This window comes from Ctenopharyngodon idella, chromosome 19 (assembly GCF_019924925.1).
Source record: "Ctenopharyngodon idella isolate HZGC_01 chromosome 19, HZGC01, whole genome shotgun sequence".
In the NCBI taxonomy this organism is placed as follows: Eukaryota; Metazoa; Chordata; class Actinopteri; order Cypriniformes; family Xenocyprididae; genus Ctenopharyngodon; species Ctenopharyngodon idella.
Window position 1 is genome coordinate 6902302 of NC_067238.1, and position 20390 is coordinate 6922691.

Below are 20390 nucleotides of genomic sequence, written 5' to 3' on the forward strand. Positions count from 1 at the left end.
GAGGGAATAGCTCATATTTTTGGAAGTGCATTAACAAACTTTCTAAACGAGAAGGTATACAAAGAAAACCACTGTTAGATCTGCACATAAATGGAAGACTTATTACTGATAGCACTGAAATTGCTAATTAATATAATAGATATTTTATCCAGTCTGCGGAAAAACTTGCAATATGTTTTGAACCTGTACAATTACCTCAATATGCAATAAAAGACACACACTGAATATAAGATACTCCAAATTATTAATCAATTGAATAATTCAAGGGCTAAGGTTATATTTGGAATGGATACTGCATTCGTAAAAAAAAATATAGTGCTTGTCTGCTAAAGCCCTTGGTAAATTTGATAAGTTTATTTATTGGAGAAATTAAATTCCCCTCAAACTGGAAAACTGCTTTCTCACAGAGTTTAGATGAGAGGTTTAGATAATGGATAATGTAGTAGGCGCAGTGTTTTTAGACCTCAAAAAGGCATTTGATACTGTGAATCATGAAATTCTCCTGCATAAATTACATTTGTTGAATTTCTCTCAGCAGGCAATAAATTGGTTTAGATCTTATTTCGAATCTCGAGACCAGTGTGTTAAAATAAATAATTCAAGATCATCAAATCATCTTTATGAAACAATGAGATGGGTCTCCCCCAAGGGTCAATTTTAGGTCCACTGTTGTTTTCCTCATAAGTCAATGATTTACCAAATTATTGGTATATCTAGATGTCAAAGGAAACTAAATGTCAGTTATATGCAGATGACAGTTATTTATGTATCAGTACAGACTCCACGCTTAGCTGCAGATATATTAACTAATGAAATGACTGGAGTGTCACAGTGGCTGCAAAACGTCTCAGGTTACGTATGTAACCATAGTTCCCTGAGAACCAGGGAACGAGACTCTGTGTTGAACACGCAATGGGGAACGTCACATGTGACCCGGTGTCTGAAAGCCAACTATCCAACAACTCCAATCCCTATTGGCCGGCGACAGCCTATGACGTAATTTGACGGGACCCAGAAGTATAAAGGAGCGCCTGGAGAAACAGTCAGTATCTATCGTCTTGAGGGACTGTTCTGCAGGCAGGCAACCCGAAGCATGGCAAGGAAACGCAGAGTCTCATTCTCTGGTTCTCAGGGAACTATACGTAACCTGAGACATTCCCTTTCGAAAGGGAACTTCAACTCTGCGTTGAACACGCAATGGGGAACGATATACCCACGCCGCCATGCTTGTAGGAGAGTGCATGCCAAATAATATGGCTGACAAACGTTGAACAGTTTCGAAGGAGACGCTTAGCAACTCACCCTCGGGTCACACCAGGCTGTCAGTGACAGCATTCCCTTTGGCCAACAGCCCAAGCTAAGCCTCAAGAAGGCCTTCCGCAGAAGGCCTACCAAGGCCGCTAAAGGCATCTGGAACCAACTTTTCCGAAGAGAAAGTGGTCCCTTTAAGGGAATGTGGCCAGAGAACTGAAAGGAACCCCTGCCAGTCACTAGAGGGGAACAAAGTCACCCCCAATGCCACCAGGGAGGCTGACCTGGTCTGTCATAAGACAAACTTAGTCTTGGCCAACCCTGTCAAGTCACCTTTATTTATATAGCGCTTTTTACAATGCAGATTTTGTCAAAGCAGCTTTACAGTGATAACTGGTATATAATTTTGGCTGCACAGCAGCTCTTAAAGAAAATGCTGTCAATGTAGGCAGATGCAAAGCACTGTTGAATATCAAATGTCAAGTGTCCCCAACTAAGCAAGCCAAAGGCGACAGCGGCAAGGAACCCAAACTCCAACAGGTGACGTCAGGTGGCAAACAGGTGGCAAATAGGTGTTAAAATGGAGAAAAAAACCTTGGGAGAAACCAGGCTTAGTCGGGGGGCCAGTTCTCCTCTGGCAAACAGTGCTTTGTTACGATTCAGGTAGCTATCATAAGCCCGATAGGATTGCAACATTCAAAGTATTTATTCCAGTTCAATCCAGTTGAGGATCGTATTCATCACGCCGGTATGGACGGTTTTATGGACGGTGCCACTGGCTGTCGTGTCGATGAGGCCCTCACAGTGGATGATCTAGTTGACTCAATCTCTGCTGACACTTCAGGGGTGCGTTGTGGTCATCTCAAGGCGTAGGTCCTCAATCTCACCTGGATACGGCCTGGATCCGGTTGACTAAACCTCGGGATAAACAGAAAGACTAATATTAGCGTAGATGCCATTCTTCTTCTGATGTAACGAGTACATCTGGTGTTATAGGAAGTGTTCCCGCTTCCGGCTGACCTAATTTATGCAGCCTAATAATCCTTTAACAGATTTGAAAAAATAAATTGATAATGTGTTATGTGTATGCCAGGTTAAAGAGATGCATTTTTAGTCTAGATTTAAACTGACAGAGTGTGTCTGCTTCCCGAACAATGCTAGGAAGATTGTTCCAGAGTTTAGGTGCCAAATAGGAGAAGGATCTACCACCTGCAGTTGATTTTGATATTCTAGGTATTATCAGCTGTCCTGAATTCTGAGATCGCAATAGACGTGAAAGACTATAATGCATTAAGAGCTCACTCAGGTACTGGGGAGCTAAACCATTTAGTGCTTTGTAAGTAATTAGCAAGATTTTAAAATCTATACAATGTTTAACAGGAAGCCAATGCAGTGTTGACAGAACTGGGCTAATATGGTCATACTTCCTAATTCTAGTAAGAACTCTAGCTGCTGCATTTTGTACGAGCTGTAGTTTGTTTAATGTCCACTCTTGACAAAAAAAAAACATGATTTTTGTGATCTCATGCATGCACGTATTATTGCACATGATGTGAAGAAAATTTTGTATAGGCCTATGTTAAATTACAGTCCCAGTCAAAAGATTGGACACACTTTAAAAAAAAAAAAAAAAAAAAAAAAAAAAAAGTCTTAAGTCTCTAACCAAATAATGGTTTTCTATTTTAATATACTATAAAATATAATGTATTTCTGTGATGCAAAGCGTCTGAACATTCCTACCTCTATGGCATTTCATATAGGCTATATTTGAAATATATACTATATTTGTTATATTATATAGCCTGAATGTTAATGTGCAGTTGACAAACTATACATCATTAAAAAGATCTAAGACTCAAGCTTCACATTTTGACTCTTAAAATCTTTTATTGACCGTAATTTCTTAATATGCTTAAAAGCATGCACATTTGGAGAAATATTGATGGATTCTCATATGTTTATATCAATTTTCTATACAGAGGAGTAATATTTATTCAATATTTATTGTCATTACTGTGAACGCTGGATACTGTGTTTTCAATTCATACTTGCAGCCGGAGGGCGCTCTGTGCACATTTAGTCCACAAATATCTCAGTAAAAGAAGAGGCATATCATGTGACATTCCAGCATTTTTATGAAGAATATTGGGCAGTTTAACCCTCTGGGGTCTGAGGATTTTTGGGGCCCTGGAGAAGTTTTGACATGCCCTGACATTTGTGCTTTTTTCAGTTGTTCATAAACATATTAATGACAAAAGTGTCATTACACTGTATTCAGCACAAACTAGGCTACAATAATATGTGAAGAACATGTATGTACATGTTTGTGTTTTTGAAGGAATAACGTTTATGCGTGGTTATTGAAAAAAACAAAAACTTAAGTCACTGAAATATGGACAAAAAAAAAAAAATGATATCTGTGCTCACCCGACTTGGTACTGGAGGTCGTAGACTAGAGTTTTTGCTTCAAAATGATGTAAAAATTATCCTGCCTTCTCGTTCATATAAAACAAAAGCATGGCGCTATCGAGCCATTTTGCCACACCTAATTCTGAAACCCATATCAGACGTAAATTTTCACCACTTCTGACACATCTGGAAAGCTTCATGAGTTTTTGAGCAAGTTTAGGCTCTCAAAAATGTGATTCCCCTTTCATGGCAAAACATCAGACTTTGTCAGGCCGCCACGGACATGCCATTCAACGAAAACTCAAGATCTTTGCAATTTAAAGGGTTAGTTCACCCAAAAATGAAAATAATGTCATTTATTACTCACCCTCATGTTGTTCCACACCCTTAAGACCTTCATTCATCTTCGGAACACAAATTAAGATATTTTTGATTAAATCCGATGGCTCAGTGAGGCCTGCATTCAAAGCAATGACATTTCCTCTCTCAAGATTCATAAAGTTACTAAAAACATATTTAAAACAGTTCATGTGAGTTCAGTAGTTCTACCTTAATATTATAAAAGCAACGAGAATATTTTTGTGCACCAAAAAAACAAAATAACGACTTTTCAACAATATAGTGATGGGTCAATTTCAAAACACTGCTTCGGAGCTTTGCGAATCGAATCAGTGACTCGGAGCGCCAAAGTCATGTGATTTCAGCAGTTTAGCTGTTTGATAGGAGATCCGAGTCACTGATTCGATTCGTAAAAAAACTCCGAAGCAGTGTTTTGAAATCGAAAAAGAAGTATTTATAGTATTTACTAATGTAAGGACTCGCATGAGAGGGAGAAGGGACATGGGCTGCGACCAAAGCAAAAAGATAATCAAAAGAAAACATGCCTAACTCATGTTTACCCTCTACACTGACTAGCAAGACTTACACACACACACACACACACACACAAAAAAGCATTAAAAGAAATATCAATAACGCCTAACTAAACAACACTCTCCTCTACAGTACATGGTGGCATCCTGTTTTTTTAACTGTTGGTTAACAGTTGGGCTGCTATCAAGATGTTCACGCAAATTGAGTCAGTCTCTGTCTACTGTGCACAAGAATCAAGATGTCTAATCAAGTCAGCATACAATTAAACAGATCCCCGCCTATCACACAAAAACTAAGTGCGAATCCAGAGACCTTTGTGACTAGTATGACTTGTAACATATCTGATAACCAATTGATTTGTTTTGTTTTGTTTTTTTCTTCTGCAGTTTTCAGCATTTATTATGCTACAGGTGGCTGAAGGCAGAGGCCGCATTCATCCAGGAATAGACAGTGATACCGTTCTAAAGGACATGTTCAAAAATCAAGATCGCAACACAGACGGCAAGATAACTGAAGATGAACTGAACATCATAGTAAATGAGGAAGAGGAAGTGCCTATACATGAGGAGCTGTAAGGGCAACAAACCAGAGAATGGGATGTATAAAAAGTATAGTTTGTTTGTTTTTGTTTTTTTTTTAAATATCAGGTTTTTGTAACTCAATTGTAATTGGCTGAATAAGGCCCTGATCAGACAGAACGTGTTTTTCAGGTTTGAAAATGTGAGGCACCGCACTGCCTTTTTTTTTTTTTTTTTTTTGGTTGACTTTTATAATTTAGAAATAGGCAGTGTGCTGCGTTTTTTATGTTGCTAGGCAACAACCAGATCAGGATCAAGGATTATAGCACAAGCGTGAGGGTGAGAGGTGTACAAACACGCATCTCCTCCATCATTGCAGTCTCTGGACGTTCCAAGCAACTGTAAACTTCCGGCACCACAGTGGAACAATGGGAAAAAAATGCTAATGACGGCGGACGCTTTTCTGCTCTGTGTTCTGTCTGATCGGGGGCCTAAGTTATAGCGTTATTTTAATGACAAAAGTCGAGAGCACATTATTGTGACACATCCATGTAAAGCTTGGTTTATACTCGCCGCATCCGCACGAGTGCGAAGGTGGGCGCAGCGAAAATGACATCATCATGGTGCGCGGTCGTGTGCGTTGAGTGCGCGAGACCCCATTTCGCCTGCCAGCGGGCACGTCATTTTTTGTAACTTTGCGCACGGCTCCGCATCCGAAGATGCAAAGCTAAATTTTCAGCATCATTATTCCAGTCTTCAGTGTCACATGATCCTTCAGCAATCATTCTAATATGCTGATTTGATACTCAGTTATTATCAATGTTGCAAACAGTTGTGTTGCTTAATATTTTTTTGGAACCTGTGATACTTTTTTCAGGATTCATTGATGAATAAAAGGTTAAAAAGAACAGCATTTATTCAAAATATAAATCTTTTCTAACAATATAAATTTTTACTATCACTTTTTATCAATTTAACACATCCGTGCTGAATAAAAGTAATAATTTCTTTCAAAAAAAAAAGAAAAAAAATTACTGACCCCAAACTTTTGAACGGTAGTGTATATTGTTACAAAAGATTTCTATTTTAAAGAAATGCTGATATTTTTAAAAAATTTTATTCATGAAAGAAACCTGAAAAAGTATCACAGGTTATAAAATAATATTAAGCAGCACAACTGTTTCCAACATTGATAATAATTCAGCATATTACAATGATTTCTGAAGGATCATGTGACACTGAAGACTGGATTAATGATGCTGACAATTCAGCTTTGCATCACAGAAATAAATTACATTTTAAAGTATATTAAAATAGAAAACCATAATTTTAAATTGTAATAATATTTCACAATATTATTGTTTTTTCTGTATTTATTATGAAATAAATGCAGCCTTAATGAGCATAAGAGACTTTGTTCAAAAACATGAAAAATAGTAATGTTTCCAAACTTTTGACTGGTAGTATATATATATACATACATATATTACATTGCCCTTTTTTACATTTGAACCCGAGCCCCTGCCCCTGAGGAACTCTCTGCATGTCCCTGCTCGTCCGTTTGGGTTGGAGCGTGCGCAGCCAGCGGAGGCTCGCACAGCGGAGCCAAGCGAAAGTATAGACGAGGCTTAATGCGCGAGTGCGAATTTCTCCACTTGCGCACGGATTTTCTTTGCTCTTGCACAAAAATAAATAAATAAATAATCAATTCGGCTTCTGGATTTTGAACTAATCTCGTGAATGAAGGATTTTGATTAATAAAATACATTTTAACAGCCACTGGTCACCACCTGCTGTCATAACAGTGTAATAACAGTTTCAAAGGTCATTTACTCGTTTTTACTGCTGTCACAACATCAGTGTATATTCGGACTATAAATTGTTATTGCAATAGCTACTTCCGTTATTATTTAATGTTTGCAACACAGAAGTAGCAATAGTGTGTTGTTGAAAACACTTTGTGAAGCTGTTTAAAACATGTAGCGTACATGACCACTGCTTTCAGCGGCAATGCAAAAGCGGGTTTAAATATTCTGGTATGATCGTAATTTCAAAGGTTTAATATACATAGCCGAATCATTGTCATTTAGGAATAAGATCACATTCTTTTATACAAGACTTAAAAAGAAATTCACTATGGTGGTATATTTGATATCCACATTTTAAGTATTTATAGAATGATGATCTGACCATTATCTAAATAGTTCTGTCTTAAATCAGAATATATTTTTGATAACACTACAATAAGGTTTCATTAGTTAACGTTAACATGAACTGATAATGAACTGCTTCTACAGCATTTATTAATCTTTGTTAATGTTAATTTCAGCATTTACTAATACATTATTAAAATCAAAAGCTGTATTTGTTAACATTAGTTAATGCACTGTGAAGTAACAAACAACAAACGAACAGCTGTATTTTTTAGTAACTAACGCTAACAAAGATTAACAAATACAAGAAAAAAATGTAGCCTATTGCTCATTGTTAGATAATACATTAACTAATGTTAACAAATGAAACCTTATTGTAAAATGTTACCTATTTTTATATAGCCTATAGATTTCAACACAAAATATACAACCACATTAACTTTAAGAACCTTTTTGTTTGTTTGTTTTGATAAATTGTTCAGAGAAGTTAGACCTGTAATGTGATGCAGTTAGACTAGGTTATTTAAAGTCCCTCTGTAGTTAATAATTTTATGCCTTAAAACTCATCTTTGTTCACCAAAATTACATATTTAAATGTTTTTTCCTGTGAAAAAAAATTCTTAATGCCTTATGATAGCTTGAATGTAACACCACACTCTTGCCTCATTTAATATACACGGATCTATGAATATGATAATTAGCCCCACCTCCACTCACTCACACGAGCTCAGACGAGATCCACACATAACAGTAATTAATGATTATCGTTTTGCTTGACTACATTATCAAACAACTAATAATGTGTTGCTAATGTTACACAAACCATGTTCACATTCACGAGTCAGACAGCTGCCTTCTAACAATCAGTACCTCTTTCAGAACGTCAGTGGAGAAAGGCATATAGTTCATCATAACATCGCAATATACATCATACAAGCACCACATTGCTAAATCTACCTGATTTTTCATATCAACAGAAAAAAAATACCGGGATAACCTTTTTTTGAGACTCCCTTGCGCGGTCTGTTAATGATATCCTAAAGCCCGCCGGCACTTTCACGTGATTGGTTACAAGGTAGTTTGTGACATCCGAAACACCAGTGATTTCAAACTGCAGGTTTGAGACTGTCTTTTTTTCACTGCAGTTTTAAGAGAAAATACTCAGCAATAGTGATGACTTATGAATTTTAAGACAATGGTTTGTCTTAAAGCATGTTAAAAACACCAGATAAACATATGAACAACATTAAAAACTTTTCACCACAGGGGGACTTTAAATGTACAAATCATCCAAGCACCCCATTTTGAGTCGTTTCTAAAGGTACATTTGATTAATATTATTAAATTGTAAAGAAATTAAAAATCCATCTTTGATTTTCAAAAAAATTCCATGTGCAGTTCACTCTCAGCCAATAAGATTTCATGTAGCAGTTGTCTATTCTGTTTGGTTAATAACTTTTGACAGTGTTTGATCCAGAAGAGAATTAATTTTTTGTGCAAGAGCATGGAGAGATTTGAGAGTGCACAGGACACAGTTTGAGCTTGCACACAATATCTGAGTGAGAGGAGAGGCAGTTCATAATTTAGCACTGTATATTTGAGAGCGCGCATCCAGTTTTGTGCGAGAGCAAAGGAAATCCACATGCGGGGGGAAGAGATTCGCATCACAATAATGTGCTCTCGACTTTTGTCATTAAACACCATATAAGTCACCCATGGTGCAGGGGATCCATAGGTTCAGTAATGTGTAATGTTTCAATGACATATTAAACACTATAAAATAAATGTCTAGTTGCAGTTTTTAAGAGGCTGCATTAGAAGATGTGTTATAATATATATGACATTTCTATGTCCTTTTTTCTGTCAGTTAACCAAATAATCAGTGTAACTTAAGGGTAGGTTTTGTGGGATTACAAATTTATAAAATGTTATGACATTCTAAGGAGATCAAATTCTAAGAAGATCAAGTCTTGGACCATTTGGGGTACTATTATCTACACAGTCAGGGGGAATTGCCTGTATTGTCTTTAGATGCTTTTGTTTTAGTGGTCACTTCTAAGGCTGTGTGTAAGGGCAACACCTTTAAGGACTGCCCACTGAATGCCTATAAAACATCATGTATACACTGCCTTAGTTGGACTTGGATGACTACAGCGACGCACAGTGCGTTTCTCAATAAAGAGTAACTTCTGCTTGAAAGATATCCCAACGTCTCCTGGTCTCTGCTTCGACGAGGAAGAAGTTTCCTACAGTTTTGGTGCCGTGACCCAGATAGAGCTTTTCACCTCAATCCAGATTGAAACTTCAAGCACAACAAAGATCTGATCCAAAAGAAGATCCAGGCTGAATTTTCCTGTACAACCAAGGGTTGGTGAGTGATACTCTATCCAAAAGAACCTTTAAGACCCGTACAAACTTGTTATCCTCTGCGCCGTCAGAGAAGAGTTAACAGACAGCTGTAGGGTTTGGTTAACTAAGTTATCCTCTAAAAATGTTCTTTTAGAGATGAAGGTTATCCTCTGTTCAGGCAGGGAAGATTAGCATTACGTGCTAATATTGGTATCCTCTGTTCAGGCAGGGAAGATTAGCATTACGTGCTAATATTGGTATCCTCTGTTCAGGCAGGGAAGATTAGCATCACATGCTAATATTGGTTAGCCTCTGTTCAAGCAGGGAAGATTAGCATCACATGCTAATATTGGTTAGCCTCTGTTCAAGCAGGGAAGATTAGCATTACGTGCTAATAATTGGTTATCCTCTGTTCAGGCAGGGAAGAATTAGTGTAAAGTGCTAATAATTTGTGTTGTCCTCTGTTCAACCAGGAAAGGTTAACAACAGTTACAGCGTGTTAACAAGTGTACCCTCTGCTGATCAGAGAAGTTTTAGTGTTTTGATTGTGTGGTAACAAAGAAACTCACAAAATGTTTAGAAAGAATGCTAGACTGATCCCCACAACTGAAAAAGGCAGTCTCGCGACGCCTTTGTGGTCAGATAGCGAATTCAAATCACAGTTAGGAGTGCAAATGAACCTAATAGTACACTGAGAAAGTTATACAAGAACTAACTCAGAAATATGAGATCCATCCAGGCAAGACTTGGTCTGTAGAAAGTGTAAAAAGGTATTAGGAGCATGTATTCGCAAGAACAATGTGAAAGGCATTATCTGCTGCCACAGAGAATTTGGTTTAGCGCTAGCTTTAACTCAGAGCTAGAGGAACAGAACAAAGAGCTCCGTGCTAGAGTATCCTCTTTGACTAAGAAATTGAACCGCAACAAAGCTGCAGCAAAAACTGATGTGGATGAAGCTAGTCAGCCTGATTTATATCCTGATTTACAAGCTTTCTTTGAAACAGATGTAGCCATCCAATCAGTATCGGATGTGCCTGTAGATTCAGTGAAGGTATGTGGCGCTAGGAGAAGATCTCAGGGAATTGAGGGAATTGAAAGTGTTCCTCCAAACTCTTCTGTTGTCCAAGTACAAACTGTTGCCAAAGCGCTAGGACCTAAAAATATAGAGAGACTATCCCAGAGCTTACCCTCAGCACGCACAAATTTTTCTGAATTTGGACAAGCATTGATAAGCAAAATGCGTCTCTACGACATGTCGTTGACAGAAGTCACACAGCTGATGTCACAAATTCTTACTGAATCTGAATTCAACAGTTTTGAGTCTGCTGTTACTTCTGAACTACAACATGTCAGTAAAGGCGATTTGAGAGAAGGTGTTTTGAAAATTCAAAAGAATATCATGGGACCCAAAATAGACTGGTCCAGAATCACTAACTGTGTGCAAAGGAAAGAAGAAACTGTGAGTGAATACACTGAAAGGTTTTGTCAGTCAGCTGTAACTTACAGTGGAATAGTTGATGATTCTGAATGTGTGCTAGATGACAAGGGACCCTTAGTCCGCATCTAGTCAGATTGCCTTTTAGCCGAGTACAGAAAAGCCTTGCCATTCCTAGATCTAACTTGGTCTAACAAAACCCTCAGAAGTAACCTAGACAGCTTAGCTACATGGGAAAGGGATGCTGATGTTAAGGCAAAAGTGAGAGTAGCAGCAGCTACGTTTAGCACAACAAATCAAGACAATAGATGGCCTAAAAGAGAAGGTAAATGCCACTACTGTGAAAGATCAGGTCACTGGGAGAAAGAGTGTAGGAAGAAGTTGCAAGATAGTAAAAGAAATACTATGCATAACTCTGCTCCTTCTCAGCCCGCCTACAACCCTGAAGTAGTTCCGCCAAGGTACACTGAAACTTTAGGACAGCTTGCTCAGGCTCTTCTAAAAGCACAAAAAGAACAGAAAAAAAAACTAATTGCTGGGGCTGTGAGTAGCTACCTTTCCCCGGTAATCCATCACAATGACAAAATAATTTTTGTGAAAGGTAGCATACAAGAGAAAGAGATTGACTTTTTGCTTGATACAGGTGCAGAAATTACAGTAATTCCTACAAAATTGGCTGAAGGTTTAAACATCCCATACAAGAAAACTAAACTTTGTTTAACTGGTGTAATAGGTGAAGATTCTGTTTTGTATGAAACTCCATCCATAGAGGTACAGTTAGGCCCGAAGACTTTGACTACAAAATTGCTATGTGCTCCATTAAATACAGATGCAATTCTAGGCATGGATCTACTCAGACAAGTACATCTAACTTTAGACATGTCCTCAGAATCTGCTAGCATAAAAATTTCCTCAGCACAAGTTTCTACCAATAATGCAACCACTCCTGAGTATGCTTTCTTACAGAATCATCCAATTTGGGCTAAAGACAAGGATGATTGTGGTTTTTTGACAGGTGTAGAACCAGTCAAATTGACAGGAACTCAACCTCCTGTTACCAAACAATACCCAATCAATAAGGAAGCTATACAGGGAATCAAACCTATTGTAGAAAAATTGCTGAAACAAGGAGTGCTAGTTAAAACCAACAGTCCATGTAACTCACCCATATGGCCCATCAAGAAATCCAATGGGACATGGAGACTCACCATAGACTACAGAGTAGCCAATAAACATATTGATAAAATCACCCCCCTAGTAGCAGATCCATCTACAATTTGTAATGGCTTACCATCAGACTGTAAGGTTTTTCAGTAATCGATATGTCTAATGGATTCTTTTCTGTACCCTTGCACTCTGACAGCCAGACATGGTTAGCTTTCACAGTTGACTATGAGCAATACCAGTGGACACGGTTGCCACAGGGATTTCAGAATTCTCCAACCATATACCATCAGGCTGTCAGACGTGATTTGTGTGACCCAGAATGTCCAGTCAAACAGTCCACTATGATTCAATATGTCGATGATATTTTGATTGCTTCTACAGATCACGAGGTACATCAAACTGAATTGGCAGCATTGTCAAGTCAAGTCAAGTCACCTTTATTTATATAGCGCTTTTTACAATGTAGATTGTGTCAAAGCAGCTTTACATTGATAACTGGTACATTATTTGGCTGCACAGCAGCTCTTAAAAGAATAGTGTCAATGCAGGCAGATCAAAGCACTGTTGAATATCAAATGTCAAGTCAAATGTCAAGTGTCCTCAACTAAGCAAGCCAAAGGCGACAGCGGCAAGGAACCCAAACTCCATCAGGTGGCAGACAAGTGGCAAATAGGTGTTTAAATGGAGAAAAAAAACCTTGGGAGAAACCAGGCTTAGTCGGGGGGGCAGTTCTCCTCTGGCCAACAGTGCTTTGTTACGATTCAGGTAGCTATCATAAGTCCGACAGGATCGCAACATTCAAAGTATTTATCCCAGTTCCATCCAACTGAGGATCGTATTCATCACGGCGGTATGGACGGTTGTTGAGGAACTGTGTCGTGGCTGTCGTGTCGATGAGGCCCTCACAGTGGATGATCTAGTTGACTCAATCTCTGCTGATACTTCAGGGCTGCGTTGTGGTCGTGTCAAGGCGCAGGTCCTTGGTCTCACCTGGATACGGCCCGGATCCGGTTGACTACGGTGAACCTCGGGATAACCAGAAAGACTAATATTAGCGTAGATGCCATTCTTCTTCTGATGTAACGAGTACATCAGGCGTTATAGGAAGTGTTCCCGGTTCCAGCTGACCTAATTTATGCAGCCTAATAATCCTTTAACAGATTTGAAAATATATATTAGTAATGTGTTATGTGTATGCCAGGTTAAAGAAATGCGTTTTTAGTCTAGATTTAAACTGACAGAGTGTGTCTGCTTCCCGAACAATGCTAGGAAGATTGTTCCAGAGTTTAGGTGCCAAATAGGAGAAGGATCTACCGCCTGCGGTTGATTTTGATATTCTAGGTATTATCAGCTGGCCTGAATTCTGAGATCGCAATAGACGTGAAGGACTATAATGAATTAGGAGCTCGCTCAGGTACTGGGGAGCTAAACCATTTAGTGCTTTGTAAGTAATTAGCAAGATTTTAAAATCTATATGATGTTTAACAGGAAGCCAATGCAGTGTTGACAGAACTGGGCTAATATGGTCATACTTCCTAGTTCTAGTAAGAACTCTAGCTGCTGCATTTTGTACGAGCTGTAGTTTATTTATCAGGCGAGCAGAACAACCACCCAGTAGAGCGTTACAGTAATCTAGCCTTGAGGTCATGAACGCATGAACTAACTGTTCTGCATTTTTCATTGAGAGCATATGTCGTAGTTTAGATATATTTTTAAGATGGAAGAATGCGGATTTACAGATGCTAGTAACATGGCCTTCAAATGAAAGATTGGTATCAAAGAGCACACTCAGGTTCCTAAGTGACGACGAAGACTTAACAGAGCAGCCATCAAGTGTTAGACAGTATTCTAGGTTATTACGTGAAGAAGTTTTTGGTCCAAAAATTAGAATCTCTGTTTTTTCTGAATTTAGTAGTAGGAAATTACTATTCTGGTAAACTTGACATAGTCACTCAAGGGATGGGCCCATGTCTTAGAGCGGTGCAGGCAGTTCATCTAGCTCTTCAGGCTTCATCAGGAATGGTGTTAGGACAGACGGTAAATGTAAGATGCCCTCATGCAGTGTCCGCACTAATGAATCAAGCAAAAGTCACTTCTGTCACCTCCTCTCGTTGGGGAAACTGGTTAACAACTCTCACAGCCCCAAACATTGTTTTACAGCGTCCGCCAGTCACGAACCCATCCTCATGTACGCTGTCTGCAATGACTGAAGTTGTGTTAGAGGATGAAGGAGAAATGACTCACGATTGTGTTACGCTAACATATGCAGCTACGAGTGAAATAAAAGAAACTCCTATAGAGAATGCAGAATTGGAGTTGTTTGTTGATGGTTCAGTTCAAGTCATTAATGGTAACAGATGAGCAGGCTATGCAGTTACTTCCATCACTGAAGTGGTAGCTTCAAGTCGGCTTCCAGATCATTTTTCAGCTCAAGCTGCAGAACTAGTAGCCTTAACTAGAGCATGCACGCTAGCTTCAGGATCGGTTGCAAATATCTACACTGATTCCAGGTATTCTTTTGGGATAGCTCATGATTTCGGTGTAATTTGGCAAAGTAGAGAGTTTCTAACTTCTGCTGGATCCCCCATTAAGCATGCTGGATTAGTGAAAGATCTAATGTTTGCCATGAAACTTCCAAAAAAATTAGCGGTGATCAAAGTGAAAGCACATCTCACAACTAATACTATGGAAGCTAAAGGTAATGCTCTTGCTTATGTAGCTGCTAAACAGGCTTGTTCCTATACAACTGTACAAGTGTGTTCAGGTAGTATAGCACAGAAGACAATTCTGCCTCCTGAATCAATAATTGATCTGTACAAAGACGTTCCTCTATATGAAGCATGGACATGGTTAGACAAAGGAGCCACAGTGGATTCATCTGGCTGCTAGACCAAAGAGGGGAAGTATGTCGCTCCCGAATCACTGCTGCCATATTTGGCTCAACAAATACACAATTTGGGTCACAGTGGTCCAGCAACGATGAATCACAGGTTCTCAAATCAATGGTGGAATCCAAAATTCAGAAATGTAGCCACCGAAACAGTCAAAGGATGTGTTACATGTCAGAAAAATAATGATGTGCCAGCAACAGCTACAGCAGCAGCACATACCCCAGCTCCACCAGGACCATTTCATCACCTGCAAGTTGATTATATATCATTGCCTCCTTGTAAGGGAAAAACTGATGTTTTGGTAGTATTAGACAAGTTCTCGAGATGGATAGAAGCTTATCCAACAGGACGTGCTACAGCTGCACATACTGCTAAATGTCTTGTCACTGATTTCATTCCCAGATGGGGATTACCAGATTACATTGACTCAGATCAAGGTACACACTTCACAGGACAGGTAGTCAAGGAAGTGTCTAAAATGTTGAAAATTAAGTGGAATCTTCACTGCCCCTACAGTCCACAAGCATCAGGACAGGTTGAAAGAGCGAACAAAACAATCAAAACCAGGCTAAGCAAAATGCATCTGGAAGGAGTACCATGGGTCGAGGCGCTGCCAGCGATACTGTGTAGTATGAGAGCGTCACCTAACAGATCAGTAGGACTGAGCCCTCATGAGATTATTACAGGACGCCTAATGCAGATGCCAGGTGTGATTGATCTTAGAAATGCTGACGTACACATTGCCTCAGATGCTCTGATCACTTACTGTGAAAACCTCACAAAGGCAGTACAGAGTGCCAGAGAAAGAGTTGAGTCATGTTGGCAGACTCCACTAGAAGGTGGACACACGATCATCCCAGGTCAGTGGGTCATGATAAAGTCATTCAGAAACAAGCCATTAGAGCCTAAGTGGCATGGACCACATCAAGTGATGTTGATTACAGCAGCTGCAGTGTTGTGTCAGGGAAGGAAAACCTGGACTCATGTGTCACATTGTAAAGTTGTTCCCCCACCTACAGGGATAGGATAGAACACACGGACCAGTGAGGAGCCCTGGAAATAACCGAATGCAACAGGCTTCGGGGGCCAATCCTGCGGTGAAGATTACCTCATAGGCCTTCCCCCACCCACTAGTTCATCCTGTTCACTGTTCTTTAGATGTCACAGGAATTTAGAAATAAGGAAAGAAGGAACAACAATAGCAGACTCAGATTGAACAGAGGATACAACCCTAGCATTTGTAGTCTTTTACAACAAATACTGCTCTGTTGTCTTTTGTTTTCTTTCTTACTCTGTGCAGATACCACTTGATGGCTGTCCCAAGACCCATACGCACAACCTCCTCACCTGCGTATGAAGCCACAACCTCTAAAAGAAAACTAGACCCACTACCAACCCAACGGAAGAAAAATTAAATGCACAACACAGAGAATCACATACGGGAACTTCAGTCATCCATCAACATGATCAAGATTGCCGCACTAGTAATCATCATAGATGTCGCACAAAGTGTAGACTCCAAAAACAACATATTCTTAGAGCTGATGAATATGTCAAGAAACGCCTTGTTTGCTGGAAAAAAACGTTTGCATGCCACATCCACCTTCGGTAGGAGCAGGAATTCCATGGGTAGCACACCCTATTTCTGACTGTGATACCTGCACTCTATTGCACTCTCACTAATAGAATTTTTAACAAAAGCATATGTCATGATGTGACTACTCCAGCCTCACCATGTTGCATTCCAGGTTTAAGGTCCTGCAATTTGACATCAGCCACACCTGTTATGACAGACTTACTCTTACCAATGACATTTAGTTGGTGTGTTGAATATCTATCCTCAGACTCTAAAGACTTGGGAAAAATTCTCAGTGCTGCATGCAGTTTCATTATTAAAATGGGAATGTCACTGAAGACAGAAATTTCATCATCCACACGACAAAAGAATGAGGATGTGGAAGTATGTATTAGGCAAACTCGCTCATTATCTAAGCTATTTAATGTGAACCAATGGTGCAGGATCCCCCCTCCAACCGGTATGTTTTGGCTATGTGGAACCTCAATATATAGTGTACTACCGGTCAAGTTTAATGGCAGGTGCACCTTAGTCTATGCCCTACCTGCAGTCAGAGAAAACTTGAAATCCACTCCAGTCCTAATAACAGAAGATACCACCTTTAAAAATTCTCCACATCTACATAATTCAGCTCCTACCACGAACAAAGAAGATGGCTGCATTCCAGGACTTACTTGTGCACAAACATGGTGGTCAAGAACTCTTGGAGCATTAATCCCGTCTTATGGTGTCATGCAGGCCCTTGATCAAGTCAGAATCTTTTATCGAATTCTGTACAGAAACTGGCCAATGATACGGCTTTGGCCCTGGGTAACATCACGGACACTCTCACTTCACACAAGATAATGATCTTACAGAACAGAGCGGCCTTGGATTACATTCTTGCAACGCAAGGGGGAGCATGCACCATTATCGGACCTGAGTGCTGTACCGGGTTAATGGATCCAACAGAGAACTTGAACAAAATCCAACAAGACATTTTTGATCTTTCAGCAAAATTACACCAGATGACTGAAGACAACTCTTCATGGTTTGGAAACCTGTTAGGTAAACCCTGGCTGTGGATCAAGGAAATAGCAATTCTGCTATTGTTTTTCCTACTGGTGTACTATCTGTGCGTCCACAGTATCAAGTGTTTCATCCAACAAATGACCCACGCCCATCACAAGGAAATGACAGTTCCAACCAGAACAGACTATTACCCATAAGAACTGCACGGACCCTAGCTGCATGTTTGTGTCTGTGTCAACATGCCATTCGTCACTACAGACAATCAACACAGAGCAAGTGCTATGTGCCTGTAACGATCATAGGTTACAAGAATGAAAGTTTTAAGTGTCTAAATTTGTATTTTGTGAGAGTTATTAGAACTCTCAAAGGGGGAACTGTGGGATTACAAATTTATAAAATGTTATATGACATTCTTAGGAGATCAAATTCTAAGAAGATCAAGTCTTGGACCATTTGGGGTACTATTATCTACACAGTTGGGGGTAATTGCCTGTATTGTCTTTAAATGCTTTTGTTTTAGTGGTCATTTCTAAGGCTGTGTGTAAGGGCAACACCTTTAAGGACTGCCCACTGAATGCCTATAAAACATCATGTATACACTGCCTTAGTTGGACTTGGATGACTACAGCGACGCACAGCGCGTTTCTCAATAAAGAGTAACTTCTGCTTGAAAGATATCCCAACGTCTCCTGGTCTCTGCTTCAACGAGGAAAAAGTTTCCTAAAGTTTGTTCAGTTGAAAGTAGTTTACAGTACATACCTCTTCGAGAATCTCAAAGATGTTTACCTTGAAAAAAAAGTAGAGAAGGATCATTCTCAGCAAAAGGATACTGTATTTTAAAGATAATTTTGTAAAATCCAAATAAGTTTTAAAGATCTTTACTGGAAGGGATTTAAACAATGTTTTTCATGATTTTTCAATGAACCATAAACAATTATTACACATGCACGTGTGGAAAAGTCCAAACAGTTTAAAAAACAGTTTACACGTGGTATACAATTAAGGTTAAAGTTACAATAAATTAGAACATTAATGAGACCTTTCTACTGACTGTAGACCAGAACATCTGACCAGAAGACAGGTGGCCAGGGTCCCTGATCACCTGTGTGAACATGCCATAGGCTGCTGCAGGGAAGAATGAGCACTGCAGATGTGGCCAGAGCAATAAACTGCAATTTACGTAATGTAAGACTTTGAAGACAGTCCTACTGGGAGACAGGAAGGACAGCTGATTGTCCTTGTTGCCAAACCATTTGTCAAAGTGCAGCACATCATTTGGGTGTTCAAAAAGTCTTTCCATCATCACTGTTCTTCATCGTCTATCATTAATAAATGTGATGCCATTCTCAGATGGTTATTGTTATATAATTTTTACAGTTGGGGGTTGTCCTAAAGTTAACAGTTTTTAGGCCTTTTTGTAGAGTTCTGTAATATTCTTCTGTAATACCCTTTTCCTATACGTAGTTAAGGTGAGATAATGCACTTAAGAAATGACATTCTGTAATACCTTTTGTCCTAAATGAGGTTCTAACTGAAATTTGCCATGGTTACCAAACAGATAAGGTTAGGATCTTTCTGTAATATGCCACCCAAAGCACGCGCCCAGATAGCTGCTTCGTAGACACCACGCCAATAATGATTTGACTTCCCTTTCACATCTTCTTGCACTTGAATGGACAAATTCACACAAAATTATGTCAGAATGCCCATCTTGGTGAGTATCCTCGTAAACATAGTCAAATATGTATTAAAGGGGTCATGAATTGAGAAATCAACTTTTCCTTGAGCTTTTAATATATAAGAGGTCATCATACTATAAGAATATCCTGTAAGTTTCAGAACAAAAAACATCCTTGTTAGTCCAATAAAAGCTTTTATTGACACCAGGCCCATCGAACGACTGATCCTGGAATGTGCCTGTCATAGATAGGTGTAGTGATGTGTCGTTCATGAATGATTCGTTAATTTTGAATGAATCTTTAATATGACTCGAGAACAACACAACATCCCATAGGTTCTGTACAGGAAACAGAAATGATTAGTTCATTTCTCGAGTCTTTTGGGTTTGAGTCGTTCGTTCATCAAGTCCCAGCCCCATAGACAAGGCTATGTAGTCTGTACCGGAAACAGAAATGATTAGTTTGCTTCTCAAGTCTTTCGGGTTCGAGTCGTTCATTCAGCACGTCACAGCCCCATAGGCTGAATGCAGAAACTGAATGATTAGTTTATCCCTTGAGTGTTTCGGGTCTGAGTCCTTCGTTCTTTTTTTCACGTGTTGTGACAGCCATTCACTACTATTACAAATGAGGCTCCCGCACTTCCTTCCTCGCACCACCGGAGGGAGCCATCACCTGAATATTGACTCTCTTCAATTCGGACTTCATTTTCCATAAGCCGTCATTTCTGGGACTGATTGCATGCACCTGCACCACATGACACACTCACACTTCATAAGCAGCTGTTATGTTCCATGTATGTTTTGTATTGTATTTTGTTTCCTCCCTCTCATGTTATCTATCCATCGAGTTGTTTTAGGTTGATCTTATTGGACCGGAAGACCAGCAATCATCGTGATGTCATGACGCTCTGACGTCACAACCAGCGTTCTGCCAATCTGCGGGTTGCTGATTGTTTAAAGGGCTTTTGGCGGCGTCCATCTGCAGTGAGCGTTTGGGCTTCGGACCTCACTCACCTTTGTCGAGCCAGAAGCACTCAGCCAATCTACGTGTCTTTGAGCCGTTCACTTAGTCTGTGGTT

General features: G+C 39.4%; 2 protein-coding genes across 4 annotated transcripts in view; one reads left to right on the forward strand and one right to left on the reverse strand.

The window, feature by feature from the left end:
* The window catches only part of fkbp10a (FKBP prolyl isomerase 10a), a 225411-nt gene that overhangs the window by 140943 nt on the left and 64078 nt on the right, over window positions 1-20390 (forward strand). Inside the window, exon 11 of one of the 3 annotated variants that reach the window (XM_051872848.1) lies at window positions 4920-5050. Coding sequence is in view for 1 of the 3 variants with exons in the window: in XM_051872846.1 (XP_051728806.1) it covers window positions 4920-5108 (189 nt within the window). In the remaining 2 variants the exon portion in view is untranslated. Of the gene's footprint in view, window positions 1-4919; window positions 13446-20390 lie in introns of those variants that run through there. The other 2 variants (XM_051872847.1, XM_051872846.1) reach the window with 2 other exon arrangements.
* The window catches only part of LOC127501094 (cytosolic 5'-nucleotidase 3-like), a 246708-nt gene that overhangs the window by 74186 nt on the left and 152132 nt on the right, over window positions 1-20390 (reverse strand). The window lies entirely within an intron of this gene.